Raw genomic sequence first — 22,206 nt, forward strand, 5'->3', positions numbered from 1 at the left:
GTTTTCAAAATCAGCCCCCTAAAGGGTTCATATCATTGAGGGTGGGCAGAATTAGTAGTTTATGGATGAAATGGGTTCAAATAACCTTTGCTGTCTTTGCTTCCAAAAGGTTATAGCAGACACAAACACTATGCAGATTAGAAAAAAACATTATCAATCTTATTCCCAGCGAAAACATGCCCTGGCCAGGATATTTTATTTCTAGGCCACCTTTTAAGGCAAAGATCTCGCAAGACAGTTCACATAAAACTGTTACAAAATGATAAGATGCATTTCAATAAAAAAAACAGCAATCTAAAACCGTGATCTTGGAACTACTCACAGGTCAGCTACACCTTGTTACCTGCCCTTGTTTCTGCTATTACCGGCTTTATGAAAAAGGGACTTTAAAAAAAAACCCACTTACACTGAAAAATTTCTTCGGCAGGTTTTTTAAATCATTGTATGGAGAATCTGTTGCTAGATGATTATTTCTGGCTCTCTTCATCAGAGGAATCAGTTGGAATTGATGTTAGTCTTGATGAGGAATGTCTTGGTATGATATACAGAGGCCTATTAATTCAAGAAGGTACTGATTTTGTATTAGTAATTGTCCGGAAATACTAAATATTCATGGAGTTAAATTACATGATGATCTTTGGGAACAAATGTTGAATATTCCATATTACAAAATGCCACGGTGTGGGGGCCCCTCTCAGCAGAAGGAGGAGCTTCCAGCCAGGGGTCCAACTCTTCAGGGCAAGGGGGTTAGTGGGAAAAGGGGGGAAACATTTCCCTGACTGGTTTTCCTGAAACCCCTGTTTGCCCAGGACTTGATAGTGGGGTGGGAGAGCTAAAAATAATGCCAATATATTTCACATCCAGCAACCAGTGCACCCCATTGGTTTCAGATAGTACATGAGTAGTGGAAGACAGGAGTGCCTGGCGTGCTCTGCTCCATGGGGTCACGAAGAGTCGGACACGACTAACAACAACAGATGAGTCTAAAGAGCCTGGGATACAAATTTTCACGGCCCTCTAGTGGCTATGGTGGCTCATTTACCCAGAAGTAATGTATTTACGCAGGTGGCGCTGTGGGTTAAACCACAGAGCCTAGAACTTGCCGATCAGAAGGTTGGCGGTTTGAATCCCCACGACGGGGTGAGCTCCCGTTGCTCGGTCCCTGCTCCTGCCAACCTAGCAGTTCGAAAGCCCGTCAAAGTGCAAGTAGATAAATAGGTACCGCTCCGGCGGAAAGGTGAATGGCGTTTCCATGCGCTGCTCTGGTTCGCCAGAAGCGGCTTAATCATGCTGGCCACATGACCTAGAAGCTGTACGCCGGCTCCCTCGGCCAATAAAGCGAGATGAGTGCCGCAACCCCAGAGTCGTCTGTGACTGGACCTAATGGTCAGGCGTTCTTTTACCTTTAATGTATTTAGCATTAACTCTGGAAGCATATACTTGATTCTGACCAAACTAAGCCTTCTAGAGCACAATATACATCAGGATCACACACACACCCCACACCAAATAAACCAACAACCCATAGAACCACAGAATCATAGAATTGTAGAGTTGGAAGGGGTCCACCAAAGGTCATCTAGTCCAACCCCCTGCAAATGCGACCATAAAACCTTCACCACCACCCCTTATTTGATTTAACAGCATCAAACATAAAAGAAAAGACAATGGTCAGAGTGTACTTCATGTTTCAGAGAGAGAAACGCCCCTCCCACAGGGTCTGGGTTGGCTCATTTGGGGTTCATTTTATGTGGCTCATGTTAAAATGACTGCAAAAATACTTGATATGTTTTCAAATACAGCTTTTTTCTTAAGGTACCTTCTTTGTATATCATAATGAAAACGTAAGTGAGAGAAGAGCTGCAGACGCTGGAGTCGGAATTCACCAGCTGAATTGGTCCGCTACTGAGAAAGCTCCTGAAGAAAGGGGGGGAAACCTCGCTAAGGGCTTGCCAGAGCCCCTGATCCCGTTCCATCAGTAGGTCTCTGAACTTAACTTTCAGTTCCACCTGTGTGTGCATGTGTACTTGCAAATATACACCAAATGGCTGTTCTGTAATAAAAGTACATGCTCATTTCTTCATAATTTCCTCCCAGTTTTACAGCAGATGGAGAAGGATTAATATTTAAATGTTTTGATGTCTAGTGAAAGTGACAGCATTTTCTATGCATGGCAGGAATTGTTATCTCCTTGAACGTATGCCATATCCAACCTGCACACAAAATATAGCCATTTGTCTAAAAAAAGAAAAAGAAAAAGATTGGCCAGCTTACCATACAAAACAAGCATATGAAAAGAGTGTGCAACGGCAGAGGTGTTCAGAAGACACAGACACCCTGGATTTGTTCAATGAATGTTTGAGGGCAGCAGTAGGATCACGTGGGCCCTTCCACGTTGACACATGACTCTTGGCCATGCATGCAGCACCAGCATGAAGAGCGCAGAATTCCACCTTCCTTCTGAATGCACAGCCTTCCATGTGTGGTCACTCACTGCAGACAAGCATGGCTTGCAAGCATGTTCCAAATGCCATCTCAAGAATTCACTGAATGCAACAGGGAATAGTTTTGCATAGCCCTGATGTTGCTTTGCTTTTTTAATTGATGGCTTCCGATGATGAAATGAGCGGTCTTGAAAGCTCTGCCATTTTCCATTTGGAATAAACATTGCTATACTGTATAGAATAGTGCGTAGGGCTTTAGGTTATCAGCTTTATATGCTAAAAACTAAGTGTAACATTTCACAGTGAATATTTTAACATAGCTCTCTTGCAAATCTAAATTTAGCAACAGCAGTTAGATAATATATATAAGCAGCCACAATCCAGCAGAGTTAAGTGTGCCTTGAACTGTGGTGTTTTGCATCACCAGGAAACTGTATTAATATGCTCCATCATTTCTCTACATTTCTGCCTTTGGTGCAGTTTTCCTTTCTTATAACCAAATGAGCATTGAAATTGACCTGATGTTAAAATTGCTATTACTGTTATGGCAGGCCAAGCTAATTTCCTTGAACCTTTCCCATGCTAGATGGTTTCTGAAAGAAAACACAGACTCTGCTGATTTTGCTGTAAGAAATGAATCTGCAGCCACAGATCAAATAGGTAAGTAACTGCTATTAAGACAGAAGTTGTAATAGTTCTGATGAGTTGTGACAAGAACGGAAATGAGAAAACTCCATTTTGTGCCTTGCAGTTCGAAAGCACATCAAAGTGCAAGTAGATAAATAGGTACCGCTCAGGCGGGAAGGTAAATGGCATTTCTCTGCGCTGCTCTGGTTTACCAGAAGTGGCTTAGTCATTCTGGCCACATGACCCAGAAGCTGTACACCGGCTCCCTCGGCCAGTAAAGCGAGATGAGCGCCGCAACCCCAGAGTCGGCCACGACTGGACCTAATGGTCAGGGGTCCCTTTACTTTTATGAGGTAGGGGAAAACCCCACAGAACCATAGCCAATCCATCTGCTGGTAAAAAAAATCCTCTCAGGCCTTGAGAATCAGCAACCAGCTGTGTCCATAGCAATGCTGGAGGTGGGATTCCCCTGTAAAAGGAGACTATACTACAGAAGAAAGTGGTGGGTGGGGAGAGCAGGCGTGGGCCTCCTTTTCCGCCCTGGGAGCAGACTGACCAAGGGAGTCTCAATCAGCTCCACTCCCAGGCGCTGCCCAGAGAAGCCAGAGCCCTGTCTCTGATTGGTTCCCTGGTTTGGGAAGCCCCTTCCCCACAGCCAGGCAAACCATATGGGGAAAGACTGTGGTCCCTCCTAGCACTGTGTGCTGCTGCAAACTGGGCTCGCTGGTAAGCTGGGAATTTATACTGCAAAAACGGAATGGCAGACGAAATTATCTGAGTATGCTGAGATGGCAAGATTGACAGGGAAAGCTAGAAATCAAGAAGATCAACAATTTAACAGAGAATGGGATAAATACAGACGATATTTAAAAGATCACTGTAAACATGTGAAATCTTTGGCAGGCTTTGAATGACTCCTGCAATGTGATATAATTCTTGGACGTATTGGATAACTGCAAAATAGATGCTGTTTAATATGCAGTTGATATAGAAATGTAGAGAGCCCAGGTTGGGAAGGAGGGAAGTCTCAATACAGGAATAAATTTACCTTATTCCCAATGTTTTTTTACTTCTTTTATTTACACTACTGATGGAGAGTTACAACTGTGATTCATTGCATAAAATCAATAAAGATTAAATAAAAAATAAAAAGTTGGGAATTTGACCTTGTGGCAATGCCTATGCTTTGAGACCAGTTTGCCCAGGACAACCAGCCATGTTGCATCATTGTTTATCATAGGATTGCCTTTGCCCCACTGCTTTCCCCCAGGAAATCCACTCTTTAGCAATAAACCAGAACAAATGGCAATCACAGAAAACCCAGTTGTGTTTGTTCCCATTCAGCAGTAAACTGCAGGTTTTCCCGGGGAAAGTATCATGGCAAGTGGAAGTGTGAATAAGCCCTGTGTCAACGCTGCAAAGCTGGCTTGGGTGTTTTATACTTTGTGTTGGTGTGTTGCATATTTATAGAGTTTTGTTGTCTGTCTGTCATCTATCATTGCTTGGTTCTCCCCCTTCCACTTCTTCTCATAGCAACCCTCAGGTTTTGAGGTACTATTGTCCAAGTCACACAGTGAGCTTCAAGGCTGAACTGGCCCTAACCAGTCCTAGGCTGTGTCCTGATTCAGATGGGAACATAATCTCACAAATGGGTCATTCAGATCCAATATTATTGGTGCCTGATTGATACATGAGGGTCCACACGCTCCCATTTTTCACTCTCGAAATTAATTGTTATTCCCCTGCTTGCTATCCACATCACTGGAGAAAATATCCTCTGTCTTTTGTTTTATTTATGTTTTGTCCCTCCCCGTAATCACCCATCCCTCACTCTCCTCAGGAAAACCTGTTCTTTAATGCTGAATCAGAACAAATGGCAATTTGGGTTTTCTGCAGTTTGCCATTTGACATTTTCTGGAGGTTGCCATTTGGGTTTTCGCGGGGAAAGCACGGGGGGGGGGCACGAGTGCTCAGACAAGGAGCTTTAAAGCGAGAAACATGGCATGAAAGGAAGTCTGGACAAGCTCTAAGTTTCTAGCATTAAACCGCAGCTTGCTTGGCTTTTAAACAATACATTTGCACAATTCTGATTTAAGAGAATTCTGCAGGATTTGTAAGAATTAAAACAATTTGAGGCTTCTTAGTTCTCTGAATAGGGTGCGTGCATGTGCCAAATGTCCTGTAAAACCAGACAATTCCTCTCTCCCAGCCATCTCCAAACAACACCTAACTTAGAACAGCTCAGGAACATTGTGCTGCTGAGAATGGGGAGGGGAATCAAATCACTTAGATCATATAGGAAGATGAGCAGGTGAATGAATCCTGGGTGTGTTAGCTGACATTTTGGGGTCTTTTAATAGTGTTGCCTAAGTAGATACGGGAACAAAGTTGACTTCTGGGTTTGTTGGAGGGTCTGGTCTCTGTGTTTTTATCTCTGATATATGGGCTGTTGTTGCTGGTGTGAGTAACTACTTTAGTCTACATTGGGGCAGGGGGATCCCTACTTATCATTACTGTGAGTCCCTTCTCACCACCTGCAAATGCTACTGTTTGCTGTAACTGAGAATGGCTGTGCTGATACTAGAGTGGCTGGGGAAACCCAGCCAGGTGGGCAGGGTATAAATAATAAATAATAAATTATTATTATTATTATTATTATTATTATTATTATTATTATTATTAGTCACCTTCAGCATCCAATTATGGCATGCAGCAAGTCCCACTCAACCCAACTAAATCACCTCTTTCCTCTTTGTTACATCAAAATCTATTTACTCTTATTTCTCATGTGACTTGTAATACTAAAAGTAATGATGTTGACAACATATTGCCTTGATACCTTATTTTAAATAAGTTACTGTATTTTCCAATTCTTTGTTATTCAGCCACAGGATTTTCTGTAGCAATTGTTAGCCACGAAAGTGCTGTGCCTGAGGAAATTGGCTTCCAGAAAGGAGACAGAATTGAAATTATTGGCTACTTTATGAAATGCATGAAGTGGTTTGTGGGAAGACATGCCCCCACTGGCCAAGTTGGTTTTGTGCAGAGTAGCCATGTCAAACCTGATGACTTCGAGACGACTGCAGCAGAGTAAGTACTATGGATGACCATAAAGCCAGGCAGTTACTCTATCCACCAACAAATTCCACTTTTAGGAATGTTTCTACTGCTGTGCATCGGAGGTCATGAATGCACATCTTTTACTCCAAGTTTGGGCATTAGAACATAGAACTCAAAAGCTTTCTAGCTAACTATATTGTAATAGACACAGGAATATTCTGTTCTCCAGTTATACCTACTGCTCTCAAAGGCTAGAAGTGACTTCCATTCATGGGCGTAGCCAGGATTTATGTTAGTGGGGAGCAGGCTTCATGTTGGGGGGGGGGGCAAAACCTCAGTTAGTTAAGTATGTTTATTGATTTACTTGATTTGGGGGGAGCAGCTGCCCCTCTGCCCCCCCCCCCCCGGCTATGCCCACTAGGTATGTTTACTTGAGGAAAACTAGAGAGAATTTTGGAATAATAGCTATTTCCAAGTGGCAGTTGAGACTGGAAGCCTTCAAGCACAGAACTGACAGGTTAGCTCAAAGCAGTGCAGTATGCGAGATGCAGGATCATTATCCCTGGGTTTGGGTTTGGTGCTCTTGTTGCATGCTTAGGGCTTCCACAGCCGAAATAGCATCTTCAAGACCCAGCACAACACTCTGCCCCATTCACTTTCTTCCTTTCTGACAGCCTCTACTTTCTGAAGGCCAAATGTATAAGTTTGTTCCCCTTGTTTGACTGCTCCTCTTGTTCATAGCCAAGGACAGATTAAGGTAGTTGAGGGCTCAGGCACCATTCCCAAAATAGCCTCCCCCAGGAACACATGAAACAAGCAACCACAAAATAAGTATTGTAGTATCTTTCACAGTTTCACAAGTCCCAGCAAATCCTCCCCCATTTATTTTTATTTTTTGCCAACCTTGACATGCAAAAATAAGACACTCTGAGCATGTGCAATTTCACATTTTAAACACCCTAAATTCATCATTGTGTTTGCTCACTTCCTGCCTTTCGTTTTGGGGGCAGCTCAGGGGCTGCTTAAACGACCCCCGTGGGCCTTAGGTTGCCTACCTCTGTCCTAACTCCTCTGTGTCGTGTGCTTCCTTCAGACCACCATGCCTGGCTTTCTTTGAAGAGGAGCATTCTATTTCTGCAGAAGAAACTGCCCTTTTGGAAGAAAATGTGGTGAATCTCTTGGGACAAACATCACATTATAACATTTGCAATTTATATCAATTAGGTAAGCAACTCCAGTGTTGTGTTCTTATCTGCATGTCCACACCTTTCATTTTGTGCTGTGGAATATCCAATAAAATGCCAATGTGGAATATCCAGTAATATTGTTTAAGTCTCACTGAGCTCAGAACAACTTAACTGTATCAACTTTCAGATTCAATAACTTGAGTTATTCTGGAGAAAGCTAAAGTCTATTACAGTTAACCCCAAAAAATTATTTTTCGCAAAACATCCAAGTATAAAGACAAAAACCATCCATATGCCAATTAATATACAATAAGGATAAAATCCTCATTAAATATAAAAACTGCTGTCTCCTGGCTTTGACCTTTCAGCCTTCCTAGTGGCTTCTTTTTGCAAAAATATCACATCAAACAACATGAATCCAATGATTTCATTTTCATTACAGCAGCTGTTAAGACTTGACATCATGAGCAAGTTGTTCAGAATTCATATTCTGCCTTGCTCCTGTTCCTTCAGCTCACCACAAATCAATTACTATTTCTACTGGCTTCATTCCGTGAAATTTCAGATTCTTATTTACAAAATATATGCAATAGGGCTATTGTGATCCAGGGTTGTACTTAATACACCAGAAAATGACCAGGTGGATTTAATGAAAAGGATTGTGTTCACATTGGATATTTTGTGTAGTTCCATTCTCTGCAATAACTACAGCGATGGAGTGGCTTAAATGTTTTTCCTTCTATTATCAGATGGCCAGGAAGATTTTGAATTGGAGAAATCTACCGAGCGAGGTAAAAGGGCAAAGCAGAGGGAATATCAATATGTGCATCTCCCCGCACCCCGACCTTTTCAAAGTGCAAACAGCTGCATTGGACTGTGGGAAAGGCCCTGCAGGAAGCAGTTCAAGCCTTTCCTGGTGCCCTGACTGGAATCCTGTCCGCTCTTTCCTCTGTCTTCCCTACTTTGGTCCAATGTTTTTCTTGTAGTTCTTGATATTTCTTCTTGTGCAATGAGATAAATGTATATCAACAATGTAATGCAGTTTACTTTTTCCTCTGAAAAGCAGATTTTGCCGTTCGTTGAGCAGGTGCTGGCTGCTTTGGACCAGACCTGATCTTATTATTTCTGTTGCTATTTTCAGGTGGGATTCAGTTCCATACGGGCAAATTCCAGGTTGATTGCAATGTCTTACACAACAAGCCACTTTCCCAAAATATCAGACTTCTTGCAAAAAAGAAAGTGACAGAGAAATGCAATGTGACATTTGAGATAGCACTTGCTTGTATGCAACACCCTCTAGTCTCCCCACAAACAAATCAGAATGAATGCTCATTAAAGAGCAAACATTGTCTAATCTCTCTGCAGACAAATCAGGATAAATGTCCCATAAACAGGTCTTCTGCTGTAAGTGCTCTGAGAATGTTATTGGATGTTGCTTGTGATCTATATATATATGAAGTACCTCCGGCCCACATGTACCCTTGCTCTGCTTTGCCTATGGAAGGCCCTCTCTCTCATACATGGTTCATAAACGGATTTCTGACCTGGTAATTAGACCTGGGCATTTATCACAATGAATTCTTATGACTTATGTTTCCCTTACTTCCTGCGATTCTCTGTCTTTTGTATTTCAGAGATGTCACATTCCTTCCTTAACAAGCATTCTGGCACAATGAAAGACAATATGGTGCATTCCCTGATGAAAGCGAGAAGCTTACAGTTGCACAGGGAAGAGGTCAAGGACCAGAAAAGGCCATTCTCTGCTTCAGATGAGGAGATGCCTTCTAAATCCCAGGATCCACACTTCTGCATATGCCCAGATGATGGAGTTTGTGGGCCAGAAATCCTTGATTCCTTACTGTTGTTTCTGAACTGCAAAGGATATGAGAGCAGTTTCAAAAGCATATATGACCTCTCATTTTCCTTTCTTAGCACCCTATTCCATGGCTATGCCAGCGAGGAAGATCTGGTTGATTATTTTGTACTGGCAAGGGAAGCAGCCAAACGGGCAAGTCTGCCAAGGGCTTTGGCGCGACTCTGCTATCTCCTGGGGAGAATGAGTGTCCGGAAGTTCAAGCTTTCTCAAGCTCGGGTTTATTTTGAAGAAGCTTTGGCAACAACACAGGGAGATTTTAGTGACCTCTTCCTTATAGCTTCTCTTTATACAAATCTAACTGGTATCTACCTGAAACAAAAGAACAAGGAAAAGTGTGCTTGCTTTTTTGAAAAGGTTGCTTCTTTGCTTATGGGAATTCCCAACTATATCAGCAGCACCAGAATGGAATCAGATATTCTGAAGTATGCTTTAAAAAGGGCAGTGCTGAGTCAAAGCAAGTATGCAGAAGCTAGAGCATGCTTCCTGCTAGCAAAGCACTATCTGAACTTTTGCCAGGGTGAAGAAGCCCTGCCATTCCTAGAAAGGCTGCAGCTTCTGAGTAATGCCTTGGGTTTACAAAATGGCTCATTGTCAGTTGATTGCTATTTTAAGCTAGGTCCACTCTACAGTGAGAAGTGTTTGCCCCACCTTGTGCTAAGCTGTGTTAAGGTCGCCTCTTCTTGCAGCTCATGTACTTTGTTGGAGTTATTCAGAAGCATTGACTTAGTATTTAAAAATGCTCCCAAAGTCCATTGTTTGAAAACTGTGGGACAAAGTCATCCCTCCCAGACTGCATATTATCTCAGACAAGTACTCCATTTGCTAGAGACCAGCAAAGAACACCCAAAGTTGTGCAGCATGGTTTGTTGCTATCTCTCTCTACTATATAGCCACCACAAACAGTACGGAAAAGCAATCGACTACATGGAGAAGGCACTAGATACAAATGCACATTCAAGCAGTGAAGAACTTATTGGTCATTTAGTCTTCCTCAGTTGGCTGTATATTCTCCACCAACAAAACACAGTGGCTCTGGACATTTTAAATGCTGTAGTAGAGTCTACACAGAGCAGTCATCAGCAGTTAGGTATTGTTTATAACATGATTGCCATTGTTTTAAAGAGAATGAATGATACAAAGCAGGCAGCTGAAAGCTACTATAAAGCCCTGAGCATTTCAAGAGAGATGGGAATAGTACATAATCAGGCTGTGGCTTTGGCCAACCTTGGGATTCTTTGTCTGCATTCAGCTGCCAGAAGTCTTGGAGAGAGTTTCTTAATTAAAGCAGTAACACTGTTTTCTGAACTGCCAAGTGTTGAGTGTGGCAGAGATTTTATATACATCCTTCTCAGGCTGGGATGCTACTATGCCAGTGGAATTTATAAAGATAAAGGGAGATGTTGTTTTGAATGGGCATTTTTGGTAGCAATGGAAGCAAACCATTTGGAAGGTATGTATATTATCTTGCTTTCAAAACTGGGGTAACTTGTATTTCAGGGCCACCGTTGCAGATGCTAAGATGAGAAGCTATCTCTGCACAGGGAAATATGAGAAAAGTTGGGTCCCTTATTTCCTTTGTAAACTCATTTGCTACTCTTGAATTAGCTTGTTCATTCTTTGTCATAATTATCAATGGACTTCCCTGTGTCCCTTCCCTCATCCTACTAGAAAAAGCTTCTCAGTACAGAGATTGCTACCTCCAAATTCTTCATTTGTTATAATGAGCTGGAACCAGCAATGGATGTAAATACTAGGGTGAGGTGATAAAAGCCGCCACTTTCTATCAAACCCCAAATTAGGGAAGGGGGAAGAACCTTCAGAAGCTGGGATTCCTAAGCCAACACCTGGTCCAATCAAGGTGCATTGTGACGTGGATCAGATCATGAGTCCTTTTCAGAATCTGCAGTCCTGTTGATCTCTTTACGACAGAGACGGCCAAACTTGGCCCTCCAGCTGTTTTGGAACTACAGTTCCCATCATCCCTGATCACTGGTCCTGTTAGCTAGGGATGATGGGAGTTGTAGTCCCAAAACAGCTGGAGGGCCTAGTTTGGCCATCACTGCTTTACAAGGTATGTGAGGGCTGCAGCACTGCCTCCATCTGGTAAAAAAAATGCATTTCCTTTTTAACAATTTGGTTATCTAGCCACCCACAGCCTTGAGTGGGGCAGGTGTGTGTGTGTGTGTTTGTGTGTGTGTGTTTTGTTTGTTTGTTGCCATAAACACCATTTTTTTCTGTACAATTCCCTTTGGGAGTGACAGAATGACAGCTTGCCCATGTATGTGTTGGCCACTTCAGCTGGGTGATCAAGATTCTTAGAATGAAAGTAATTATAGATCAGTGGATAAAAAATGCAGCATTTTTTTTATTTGTCTAATTCATCAGTCTCAATAAGCCAGGGAGTCCTTTTGTATGAAACATGAGTTCAGTCTATTAGAAATTACTCTGAGGAAGTCATGGGGAATCCAAGCCCTATCTCTATGCAGTGGCCTTACAAAAGCAGTGTGGTCCCTTGGAACCAGCATGTTCCATTAAATCATTTGTTCCCTTTTCTTTATAGGGCAGCTCCAGGCCGTTCAGCATCTGTGTCAGTTCTACAGTACAGTTCTTCCAGATGAAGCTCTGTGTGTCATCTACAATGAGTATCTACTCTCCTTAGTTAGGAAAATATCTGACAAAGTCATGGAGGGACAGATATTGGAAACGATCAGTCAGCTGTATCTATCTTTAGGCACAGAAAGGTAAGAAGAGGCAGTTGGGGGAGCTGATTTGTCTCAAACTGAAAGCTTTTTAGTTACATTGCTAGTTTTATGTCAATGAGCCAGACCCAAAGGTGCCCTTCTGCATGCAAAAGCCACCTTCCACTCGTGGGAAAGCTGCTTTGCACCTCGTGCTAGAGCTTTATGCAAGAAAACTGAAACTAATGCAAAGAGCTTCTGTTTGGCCTAGAACAGCCTTCACCAGCCTGGCACTGTCCAGAGCTTTTGGACTACAACAGTGTTTGGACTACAATTAGCAGGGGCTAAAAGGAGTTGCAATTCCAAACCTCTGGAGGTCAGCACGTGGATCTGCCCTAGAGCTTGTGCAGCCTCTTTCTCAAGTGGATATGTAACAGCTGCAACAGACTATCTGTTAGCCCTGTAAAGCTGTTGCACAGAGTGCTTGGATGTTTTATTCTTTGTCTCTTAGTTTTTTGTAGCTTACCCATTTTATTTCATATTATTTTGATGCTCTTAGCTGCAGCAGCACTGAGGTGCAGAGAGGCAGCAACTAAAGATGCCGGTGCAGCCCTGCCACTGGGCCACAATTGGAAAAGAACTTCAGTGCCCTGTTAAGTCAGACTCAAAGGAGAGGCAAGCGCTACAGGGGCCTGAATCTAGCTTGGATAGAAACTGGAGTCAGAAAACAATTGCTGACTCCCAGTATGCCAGGCGTTGCTGAACTACAGCTTCCATGACTTGTGTAGCAAGCGCCATTTCTTTCTGTTATTCTGTTTTGGGAAATGGTATGCCATTGATAAGAAGCAAATCCTGTTTCTCATGCCAGAAAATGGAATAATCAGGGTAGGGAGCATGTTTAGGTCTGCAGTCTGTCTCTTAAATAAGTGAATGGCTGCCACGTGGGGGACCACATGCACTCAGACACAACATTGCCACAAGGACAAGCCCCATTCATCACTGCTCCTGGTGGATGGCTTGACCACTACGGACAGGAAGTCATAAGGGAAACTTGCGCAGTTGGTTAGCCTTCCCTCCATGCACACAGCCATCCTCAGGGCTGGCCCAGGATGTTTTGGAAGAGAAAATGGCACACACACACACACACACACACACACACACACACACACAGAGCCACCACTGTCCTAGTCTAATGACTGATAAATAGTCACCTGATATTTCATTTTAAGCTTCAAGTAAATTATTAGTTGAAAGGTGTTTTTGTTTTATTTGCACCATGAACCGACAGTATTAAAGCAACCAATGGATATATTATGATGGTCCGCGGTGACTTTGGCAATAATCGTATGTGGTAGCTGGAAGAAGCTTCCTTGAAAACAAAGTGGCAAACGGTGTTAGTGGGGGCAGGTGTTTCCTTTCCTTACTCTGAGTGATTTCTTTTAGGGCGTACAGATCTGCCCTGGAGTACACTAAAATAAGCCTTGGGATATTCATTGATCTTCAAGCAAAAGAGAGAGAGGCACAGGCTTGGCTTCAGGCAGGAAAGATATATTACAAATTGAGGCAGAACGAGCTTGTAGATCTTTATATCCAGGTAAGATGAATGATGCCTTGGGAACTGAAGCTGTGATGGGATGCAAGGAGGATGCAAGGATAGCTGGGTCAAGAAGAGATTGCATAGGTTAAAAATACACTTTAATGTCATCTTTGTCTTCTGTTATTTTACCTCAGTGATAGAACAACTGTCTAACTCAATCTGGAGCATATAAATTAGGAACATGTTAATCTGATTAGAAAGCAAAGGGAGAGAACAAGTGATGCCACATACATGGGGCATGAGTGATCTGCAAAGAGACGTCGTCATACTGAGATATTTGCAAGCTTTTGAAATGCTATGTATGTTTGAGCCTTAGTCCAAGTGGATGGATGTGCAGCTGTTTTAAAAGGTATCTTCGCATCCTCCCATAAACAAGAGGCAAGTTCTGTGAGATCACCTGTAAAAGTATTGGATAACAGAGTAGAGGAAACTGAAGTTTTGGAAGGGGACTCTGGTGTTCAGGTGGGCCTCAGGGACAAGGGGCTCATCCACACTTTCTCTTGCCCTGCCACTTTCCCTCGGGGAAACCTGATGTTTGCCACTGAACTGGAGCAAATGTCACTTGGGTTTTATCCAGATTGACACTTGTTCCAATTTAGTGCCAGAGTGTGTTTCCTGGAGTAAAACAGCAGGACAAAGGCAGAAGTGCTTGGACCTGTGTTTCCTAGGCATGCAATGAGCAGAACTGTGGACAAGACAAGAGATACTGGCATCACCTCTGATTTGTTAGAGCAGGAGCAGCTGGTGTGGCCGGGTGGCGCCTTGGATACTGGCATTGCTGCCACTTACTTGGGCAGGCCAGGGCAGGATGGCAGCAAGGTTAGGCCTGCATGGGCACACCAGACCCAATCCGGTGCTCATACTGTTCTGCCCTGACCCCATCCAGGCAAACAGCAGTGATGCCGCTGTTGGGCACTGTCCCACCACAGCGACTGCTCCTGCTTTATGTTCATGATACGTCAGAAAAGTATTGAAATACTTTTCTGACTGTATTGAAATACTGTATTGAAATACTTGTGGAATTATGTACTACAGGAGTAGCCAGTGTGACACCCTCCAGATGCAGCTGCCATCGGTCCTGGCTACAGGCCATTCTGGCTGGGCTGATGCTCTCTACCCAATGTAGTGCTTCTGTTTGAAACAGTCACTATTGTTGCTTTAGAGGTCCAAAATTATGAAATCTCTCTCTCCTCCCTCCTCTCTCTAGGTTGCCCAAAATGCTGCTCTGTGTACTCATGATCCTAATTTGCAAATGGAATTGTTTGAAGCTTCAGGAGACATATTTTTTAATGGAGAATGGGAAAAGGAAAAAGCAGTGCCTTTCTACAGGGTTGGTTTTCTGTTCTCAATCTTTCTAACTCTGCTCCTGGTCAGAGGGACGAGGCTGCGGTTGTGACCCATGTGAGATAATGCTGTGTGATATGTGATAATGCTTTGTGAAAACACATTTTCCAGTAACTCTTTAAACAGTTTTTGGTGTGTTATTTGTACTCCTTTTAGGACAAGGCTCTACCACTTGCTATTAAGACGAAGAACAGCAACGCTGAACTCCGACTCTTCAACAAACTGGTGGGATTGCTGTTAACTCTAAAGGTGTATGATGAATGTCTGGGGTATGCACAAACAGCATTAATGCTCAGTGTCAATTTAGGTAAGGAGAATATATGGAAAACTCTATAGAAGTCTTTTAAAAGTCACTTGGGGCCTATTCAGACATACATATACACCGCTGCATTCTGCGTTGCTTAAAAATTTACAACTCAACAATGTATGAACTAGCTGTTGAAAAGCATGTTGAAGGGGTACTAATCTTCTATTTGTGGATGATGACCCATTTAGAGACTGCCTTTCCCCCATATGAGTCCACCCATCAGCTGAGATCATCTTTGAGGACTGTAATTCATGTTCTGTAAGCTCATGACATTGGAGCATTTGCAGCAAGCAGTAAGGCCTTCTCTGCAGCTGCCATGATGTCATGGAAGGATTTCCAGAAGGAAAGTGTGCACTTCTTCCTCCTGAACTCTAGGAGTCAGACATTTTTGTGGTGGTCCGGCTGTTATACCACTGCTGGTTGTTGTTTCTGTGATAGGCTTTCTTTTCCAACAACACAAGAGACGACTCTACACATGGACATCACCAGATGGGCAGCATTGAAATCAGATTGATTATATTCTCTGCAGCCAAAGATGGAGAAGCTCTATACAGTCAGCAAAAACAAGACCTGGAGCTGACTGTGGCTCAGATCATCAGCTTCTTATAGCAAAATTCAAGCTTAAACTGAAGAAAGTAGGAAAAACCACTGGGCCAGTAAGATACAATCTAAGTCAAATCCCTTATGAATACACAGTGGAAGTGAGGAACAGGTTTAAGGATTTAGATTTGGTGGACAGAGTGCCTGAAGAACTATGGATGGAGGCTCGTAACATTGTACAGGAGGCAGCAACGAAAACCATCCCAATGAAAAGGAAATGCAAGAAAGCAAAGTGGCTGTCCAACGAGGCCTTACAAATAGCAGAGGAGAGAAGGCAAGCAAAATGCGAGGGAGATTGTGAAAGATACAGGAAATTGAATGCAGATTTCCAAAGAACAGCAAGGAGAGACAAGAAGGCCTTCTTAAATGAGCAATGCAAACAAATAGAGGAAAACAACAGAATGGGAAGAACCAGAGATCTGTTCAAGAAAATTGGAGATATGAAAGGAACATTTCGTACAAAGATTACCATAATAAAGGACAAAAGTGGTAAGGACCTAACAGAAGCAGAAGATATCAAGAAGAGGTGGCAAGAATATACAGAGGAATTATACCAGAAAGATATGGATGCCTCGTACACCCCAGGTAGTGTGGTTGCTGACCTTGAGCCAGACATCCTGGAAAGTGAAGTCAAATGGGCCTTAGAAAGCACTGCAAATAACAAGGCCAGTGGAAGTGATGGTATTCCAGCTGAACTATTTAAAATTTTAAAAGATGATGCTGTTAAGGTGCTACACTCAATATGCCAGCAAATTTGGAAAACTCAGCAGTGGCCAGAAGATTGGAGAAGATCAGTCTACATCCCAATCCCAAAGAAGGGCAGTGCCAAAGAATGCTCCAACTACCGCACAATTGCACTCATTTCACACGCTAGCAAGGTTATGCTTAAAATTCTACAAGGAAGGCTCAAGCAGTATGTGGATCGAGAACTCCCAGAAGTGCAAGCTGGATTTAGAAGAGGCAGAGGAACCAGAGACCAAATTGCAAACATGCGCTGGATTATGGAGAAAGCTAGAGAGTTCCAGAAAGACATCTACTTCTGCTTCATTGACTATGCAAAAGCCTTTGACTGTGTCGACCACAGCAAACTATGGCAAGTTCTTAAAGAAATGGGAGTGCCTGATCACCTCATCTGTCTCCTGAGAAATCTCTATGTGGGACAAGAAGCTACAGTTAGAACTGGATATGGAACAACTGATTGGTTCAAAATTGGGAAAGGAGTACGACAAGGCTGTATTTTGTCTCCCTGCTTATTTAATTTATATGCAGAATACATCATGCGAAAGGCTGGGCTGGATGAATCCCAAGCTGGAATTAAGATTGCCGGAAGAAATATCAACAACCTCAGATATGCAGATGACACAACCTTGATGGCAGAAAGTGAGGAGGAATTAAAGAACCTTTTAATGAGGGTGAAAGAGGAGAGCGCAAAATATGGTCTGAAGTTCAACATCAAAAAAACGAAGATCATGGCCACTGGTCCCATCACCTCCTGGCAAATAGAAGGGGAAGAAATGGAGGCAGTGAGAGATTTTACTTACTTGGGCGCCATGATCACTGCAGATGGTGACAGCAGCCACGAAATTAAAAGACGCCTGCTTCTTGGGAGAAGGGCAATGACAGGCCTAGACAGCATCTTGAGAAGTAGAGATGTCACCTTGCCAACAAAGGTCCGTATAGTTAAAGCCATGGTCTTCCCAGTAGTGATGTATGGAAGTGAGAGCTGGACCATAAAGAAGGCTGATCGCCGAAGAATTGATGCTTTTGAATTATGGTGCTGGAGAAGACTCTTGAGAGTCCCATGGACGGCAAGAAGATCAAATGCATCCATTCTTAAGGAAATCAGACCTGAGTGCTCACTGGAAGGACGGATCGTGAAGCTGAGGCTCCGGTACTTTGGCCACCTCATGAGAAGAGAAGACTCCCTGGAGAAGACACTGATGCTGGGAAAGAAGGGGGCGACAGAGGACGAGATGGTTGGATAGCGTTTTTGAGGTTACCAGCATGAGTTTGACCAAACTGCGGGAGGTAGTGGAGGACAGAGGTGCCTGGCGTGCTCTGGTCCATGGGGTCACGAAGAGTCGGACACGACTAAACGACTAAACAACAACAACAACCTTGAAGTTAATGGGCATTATCCAGCAAAGTAGTTTCATGCAAGGATTTCTGTTTATGCAACAAAACTTCATCTCCCCAGATATGCTCTAGAGGGTTGAGGGAAAATCCAGAAAAGATTTGGAGGCATGTGAGAGACAGGGAGGGGAAGCTGTGTTGTGCCACCAGAAGTCATTGCGCTAATGGATCTACTTGGTTGGTTTACCACCCAATTACAATAGATCAGTTGGAATATTTGTTGTTGTTTAGTCGGGGGGACACGGGTGGCGCTGTGGGTAAAACCTCAGCGCCTAGGACTTGCTGATCGAAAGGTCGGCGGTTCGAATCCCCATGGCGGGGTGCGCTCCCGTTGCTTGGTCCCAGCGCCTGCCAACCTAGCAGTTCGAAAGCACCCCCGGGTGCAAGTAGATAAATAGGAACCGCTTACTAGCGGGAAGGTAAGCGGTGTTCCGTGTGCGGCTCTGGCTCGCCAGAGCAGCGATGTCACGCTGGCCACGTGTCTCCGGACAGCACTGGCCCCCGGCCTCTTGAGTGAGATGGGCGCACAACCCTAGAGTCTGTCAAGACTGGCCCGTACGGGCAGGGGTACCTTTACCTTTACCTAGTCGTTTAGTCGTGACCCCATGGACCAGAGCACGCCAGTCACTCCTGTCTTCCACTGCCTCCTGCAGTTTGGTCAAACTCATGTTAGCAGCTTCGAGAACACTGTCCATCTTTCCCAACACTCCATCTTTCCCAACATCAGGGTCTTTTCCAGGGAGTTTTCTCTTCTCATGAGGTGGCCAGAGTCCTGGAGCCTCAGCTTCAGGATCTGTCCTTCCAGTGAGCACTCAGGGTTGATTTCCTTAAGGATGGAGAGGTTTGATCTTCTTGCAGTCTATGGGACTCAGCATATGAAAGTTGGAATATATTAAATTCAAAACATGCAAATCAATAAACGAGGTTGCATATTCATCCCTTTGTGACTGCATGTGTAAACCAGCCCTTATATTTCTCTGAAAGGTTTCTATGTCCCATGATGTGAACACAATCTGTGTGCTATCTGTATTCCTTTACACTAGAACAGATGTTCCTCCTCTTGCTACAACAGGGTTAAAGAACTTGAGGTCTACAAGGAAAACTGAGCAATCCTCAAGTGACCTCGTGCTTTAAATTTAGTGTTTACCCAGTTTTGCATAGTTGGATATTAATCTTTAGCTACAATGTTTGTGGACTACCCTATAACAGAATATGCACCTCAGCTGGGCTGCTCCGTGCAAGGAGCAAGGGAGCAGGAAAGTGGGTGGGGGAGAGAATATTGAGGGGCCTGTTCCCCCAGAATAAAATTATTGGAGGGGCCCAAGGGACCCCGGCCCTGTTGGTTCCTATGGATATGACTCTTGCCCTTTTAATGGCTGGAATGGAGCTGGCTGCACATTCAGAGCTGTCTATACACACACGCATGTCTCCATCTAGCCAAGCAAGAGACATTAACAGAATCCAAGGACACGTTGCAGACAGGAATGGGAACGCCCATAGGCAGGGCCAGTGAGGGGTCTGGCCTGGGGAGAGTTGGGAGGCATCATTTGGCCCCCAAACTTCAGGTTCCCAATCCTTGTTTTGGGGCCGTCTCAGGCTGTTATTGTATTTATAAAGGAGAAAGATATTGCTTGCCTCATTTCAAAGGGGCTTCATGTAGCAAGTGGAATTAGCCCAGGGAGCGAGAATGACCTCTTTTGATTCCCAGTAGCATTTTCCATCTTGGGATTACATCTGTGCACAGATGGTGCAGGTTTACTTCACAAATGCAGACTTTGAACCCTGCAAGGGGAAACAGATGTATGTATTGGTGGCTGGGGAAAGCTGAAAATGGTTAGCAGGAAAATACCAGCCTCTTCTCATCTAAGACTCAAAACACTCTTTTATGAAGATGACAGAGAAGGGATCAACAGGCCACAGTTTGACCCTGGATGTTTGAATGCCAGTCCACTGAAAAACTTGTGTGTTAATACGATATTTAAGTTCTGCCTGTAATGGCCCCTTCACACATGCACATGTGGAGCATGTATGTGTGAATCTGACCCAAGTCATTCATAGATGCATACAGTGCTGTGCTTGTTTGTTTTAACTCATCTTTTGATTTCCACACTGTACTGATTCTTTTGCTTACCTCATTAGGGAATCTGTTAAATGAAAGGATAGCCTTTCACCGGCTGGCTGTTATCTACCATCATCTAGGGCAAGTTGAACTCACTGAGCACTTCTTCTTAAAAGCCTTGTCTCTCTGCTCCTCACCTCTTGAGTTTGATGAGGAAGCCCTATACTATGTAAAAGTGTACCTTGTTCTTGGAGACATTACATTCTATGACTTAAAGGTGAGACACTTGGATGGAATTGATATATGAATATGGAAAATATTTTTGCATGCTCTGGATTAAGTAACGGGACCGAGATTATACAGCCTTGCCATGACTAGGTGGGTTGGATTCCAGTATTCCAAGTCAAAAATGTCTTGCGAGGTGCTGCCATAGGAATGGTTTGTCAGTTTGCTTGCTGGTGTGAAATGAATTGGACTATTTAATTCCCTGTTCAGATGATTGGTGGGTGAAAGGTTAGTATACGCTCCCACCGCTGGCTTCTGTTTCTGTCTTCCAAACATTTGACACTTTTTTTCAAGAACTTGGGCATATTGATTGAGTCCCATAAGGAAGCTTCTGGAACAAAGTGGGCAAGTTGTACCTTTCAGTCCAATGATGTTCTGCCCCAAGTTCAAATTTGTAGAAACACATTTTAAAAAGGGAAACAAGCAGTTTGGGGATTTTGCTTGTAGCCACTTATTTGTGGTTGTTGAGGATTGGGGTGCTGTCTTGCTCTCAAAGATGATGAATAAGGGGAGGAGAGAGGAGAGTGGGGTGGCCTTGGTTTTAGTCATATTGCTGGGTTTTGCCTAAGATAAAAGACAATGTTTTCATAATGTTGAGTTTCTGCGCTGTTCCATAATTTTATGGAGCAGATCAGATTCAACACCAAGTATGACTTAGTCAGATACCGCCCTGTCACTAAATACAGCAGGAAATATAACAGGGAGAGGCATGAAGTTTAAAGTGACTGAAAGTCTTTGTGTCCACTAGGGCATCAGTGTGTGCATGGGTTGCAGTTTCTGTGTGCACGTTCATGTGCCTTTGTGACCACATGAATGTAGTCATTTTTATGGCTCCAAAATCTATTTTGATTCTGAGGTCCATTGTGGGCATGAGCCTGGGTATTTGTTTACCTGTTCTGGAGAACCTTTAGAAAAATACTATATTGCTTCCTTTATTGGAGAAAATCCAAATTTAGTGAGATAAAGTACAGGCTGCTACTTGGATGATGAGGCCATAAAGCAAAACAAAAATAGGCACAACAGTTCACCCTCTATGAACTGGAGTGACTAGAGTTATAAATGGCAAAAATAATTGTCAGACTTCACAACAAGTAGCAATTTTGCTGCCTGCAAGGTGTGATGGTTATTCTTAGGTATTATTTAGAATATTTGTAAATTGTTGTCGGTATGAAATTCCACCGTGGCTCATATCTTGCCGCACTGTTTCAGGACCCTTTTGATGCTGCTGGATACTATAACTTGGCCCTTGCAGCTGCCATGGACTTGGGCAACAAAAAGGCTCAACTGAAGATTTACACAAGACTTGCGATAATTTACCACAACTTCCTGGTGGACCGAGAGAAGTCTCTCTACTTCTACCAAAAGGCAAGAGCCTTTGCCACAGAGCTTAATATTCGCAGAATAAATCTAGCCCCCGATCAACGTCTGAGGGCATCAAGGGAACCGTTGAAAAATGCCAAGTGAGGACGTGGCATGAGGGGACTTTGTGCTGAGGAGATTTTGATTCTCTCTTAGCAAATTGTAGCATTCCTTGTGAAATGGTACACGGTGCATAGGGCTCCTGACCTGAATGCCGGTACTTTAGCTCCTGCTCTTGCATACAGAAATGTGTTTGCAAATGTGTCTTCTGTCCCCAAATGTGCAGCTGTATGGGCTCCAGTGAAACGAGAGCAAAAGGTTACTGGAGAGCTTTGGCAACAATCCAGCTTACAAGCAGATTTTCGACCGAATTGTTCACATACTCACTGTTGGAAACAGAGGAATCTTAAAATACGATTAACTGAAATAATAAATATACTGGCTGACTCCATCTGTAATTAATTACTATGAATGTTCTGGGATGTGATTGTGAAATATTTGTTTCCAAATGGGGCTCAGGAATAAAAAGTTGTAATATATCCCATTCTCACCTATACCTGAGCTAGTGTCTGAGTGAGCGGAAGACAAGTTGACATGAGACAAATGTAAAATGACAGAATAATGAAGGAGTAAGCGAAGGAGCAAGGCAA

The 22,206-nt window shown here is 43.4% G+C and overlaps 2 protein-coding genes across 4 annotated transcripts in view; both read left to right on the forward strand.

The window, feature by feature from the left end:
* Positions 1-22,004, forward strand: part of SH3TC1 (SH3 domain and tetratricopeptide repeats 1) — a 41,825-nt gene extending 19,821 nt beyond the window's left edge. For 2 of the 3 annotated variants that reach the window (XM_077934548.1, XM_028744060.2), the window contains exons 5-17: positions 428-568; positions 1,816-1,978; positions 3,031-3,104; positions 5,957-6,161; positions 7,225-7,355; positions 8,068-8,109; positions 8,953-10,644; positions 11,755-11,935; positions 13,316-13,466; positions 14,677-14,799; positions 14,970-15,120; positions 19,993-20,189; positions 21,407-22,004. In XM_077934548.1, coding sequence (XP_077790674.1) covers positions 428-568; positions 1,816-1,978; positions 3,031-3,104; positions 5,957-6,161; positions 7,225-7,355; positions 8,068-8,109; positions 8,953-10,644; positions 11,755-11,935; positions 13,316-13,466; positions 14,677-14,799; positions 14,970-15,120; positions 19,993-20,189; positions 21,407-21,661 — 3,506 coding nt within the window. In that variant the 3' untranslated portion in view covers positions 21,662-22,004. The remainder of the gene's footprint in view (positions 1-427; positions 569-1,815; positions 1,979-3,030; positions 3,105-5,956; positions 6,162-7,224; positions 7,356-8,067; positions 8,110-8,952; positions 10,645-11,754; positions 11,936-13,315; positions 13,467-14,676; positions 14,800-14,969; positions 15,121-19,992; positions 20,190-21,406) is intronic. The other variant, XM_077934549.1, reaches the window with a different exon arrangement.
* The window catches only part of PSMA4 (proteasome 20S subunit alpha 4), a 132,946-nt gene that overhangs the window by 75,866 nt on the left and 34,874 nt on the right, over positions 1-22,206 (forward strand). The window lies entirely within an intron of this gene.

This window comes from Podarcis muralis, chromosome 9 (assembly GCF_964188315.1).
Source record: "Podarcis muralis chromosome 9, rPodMur119.hap1.1, whole genome shotgun sequence".
In the NCBI taxonomy this organism is placed as follows: Eukaryota; Metazoa; Chordata; class Lepidosauria; order Squamata; family Lacertidae; genus Podarcis; species Podarcis muralis.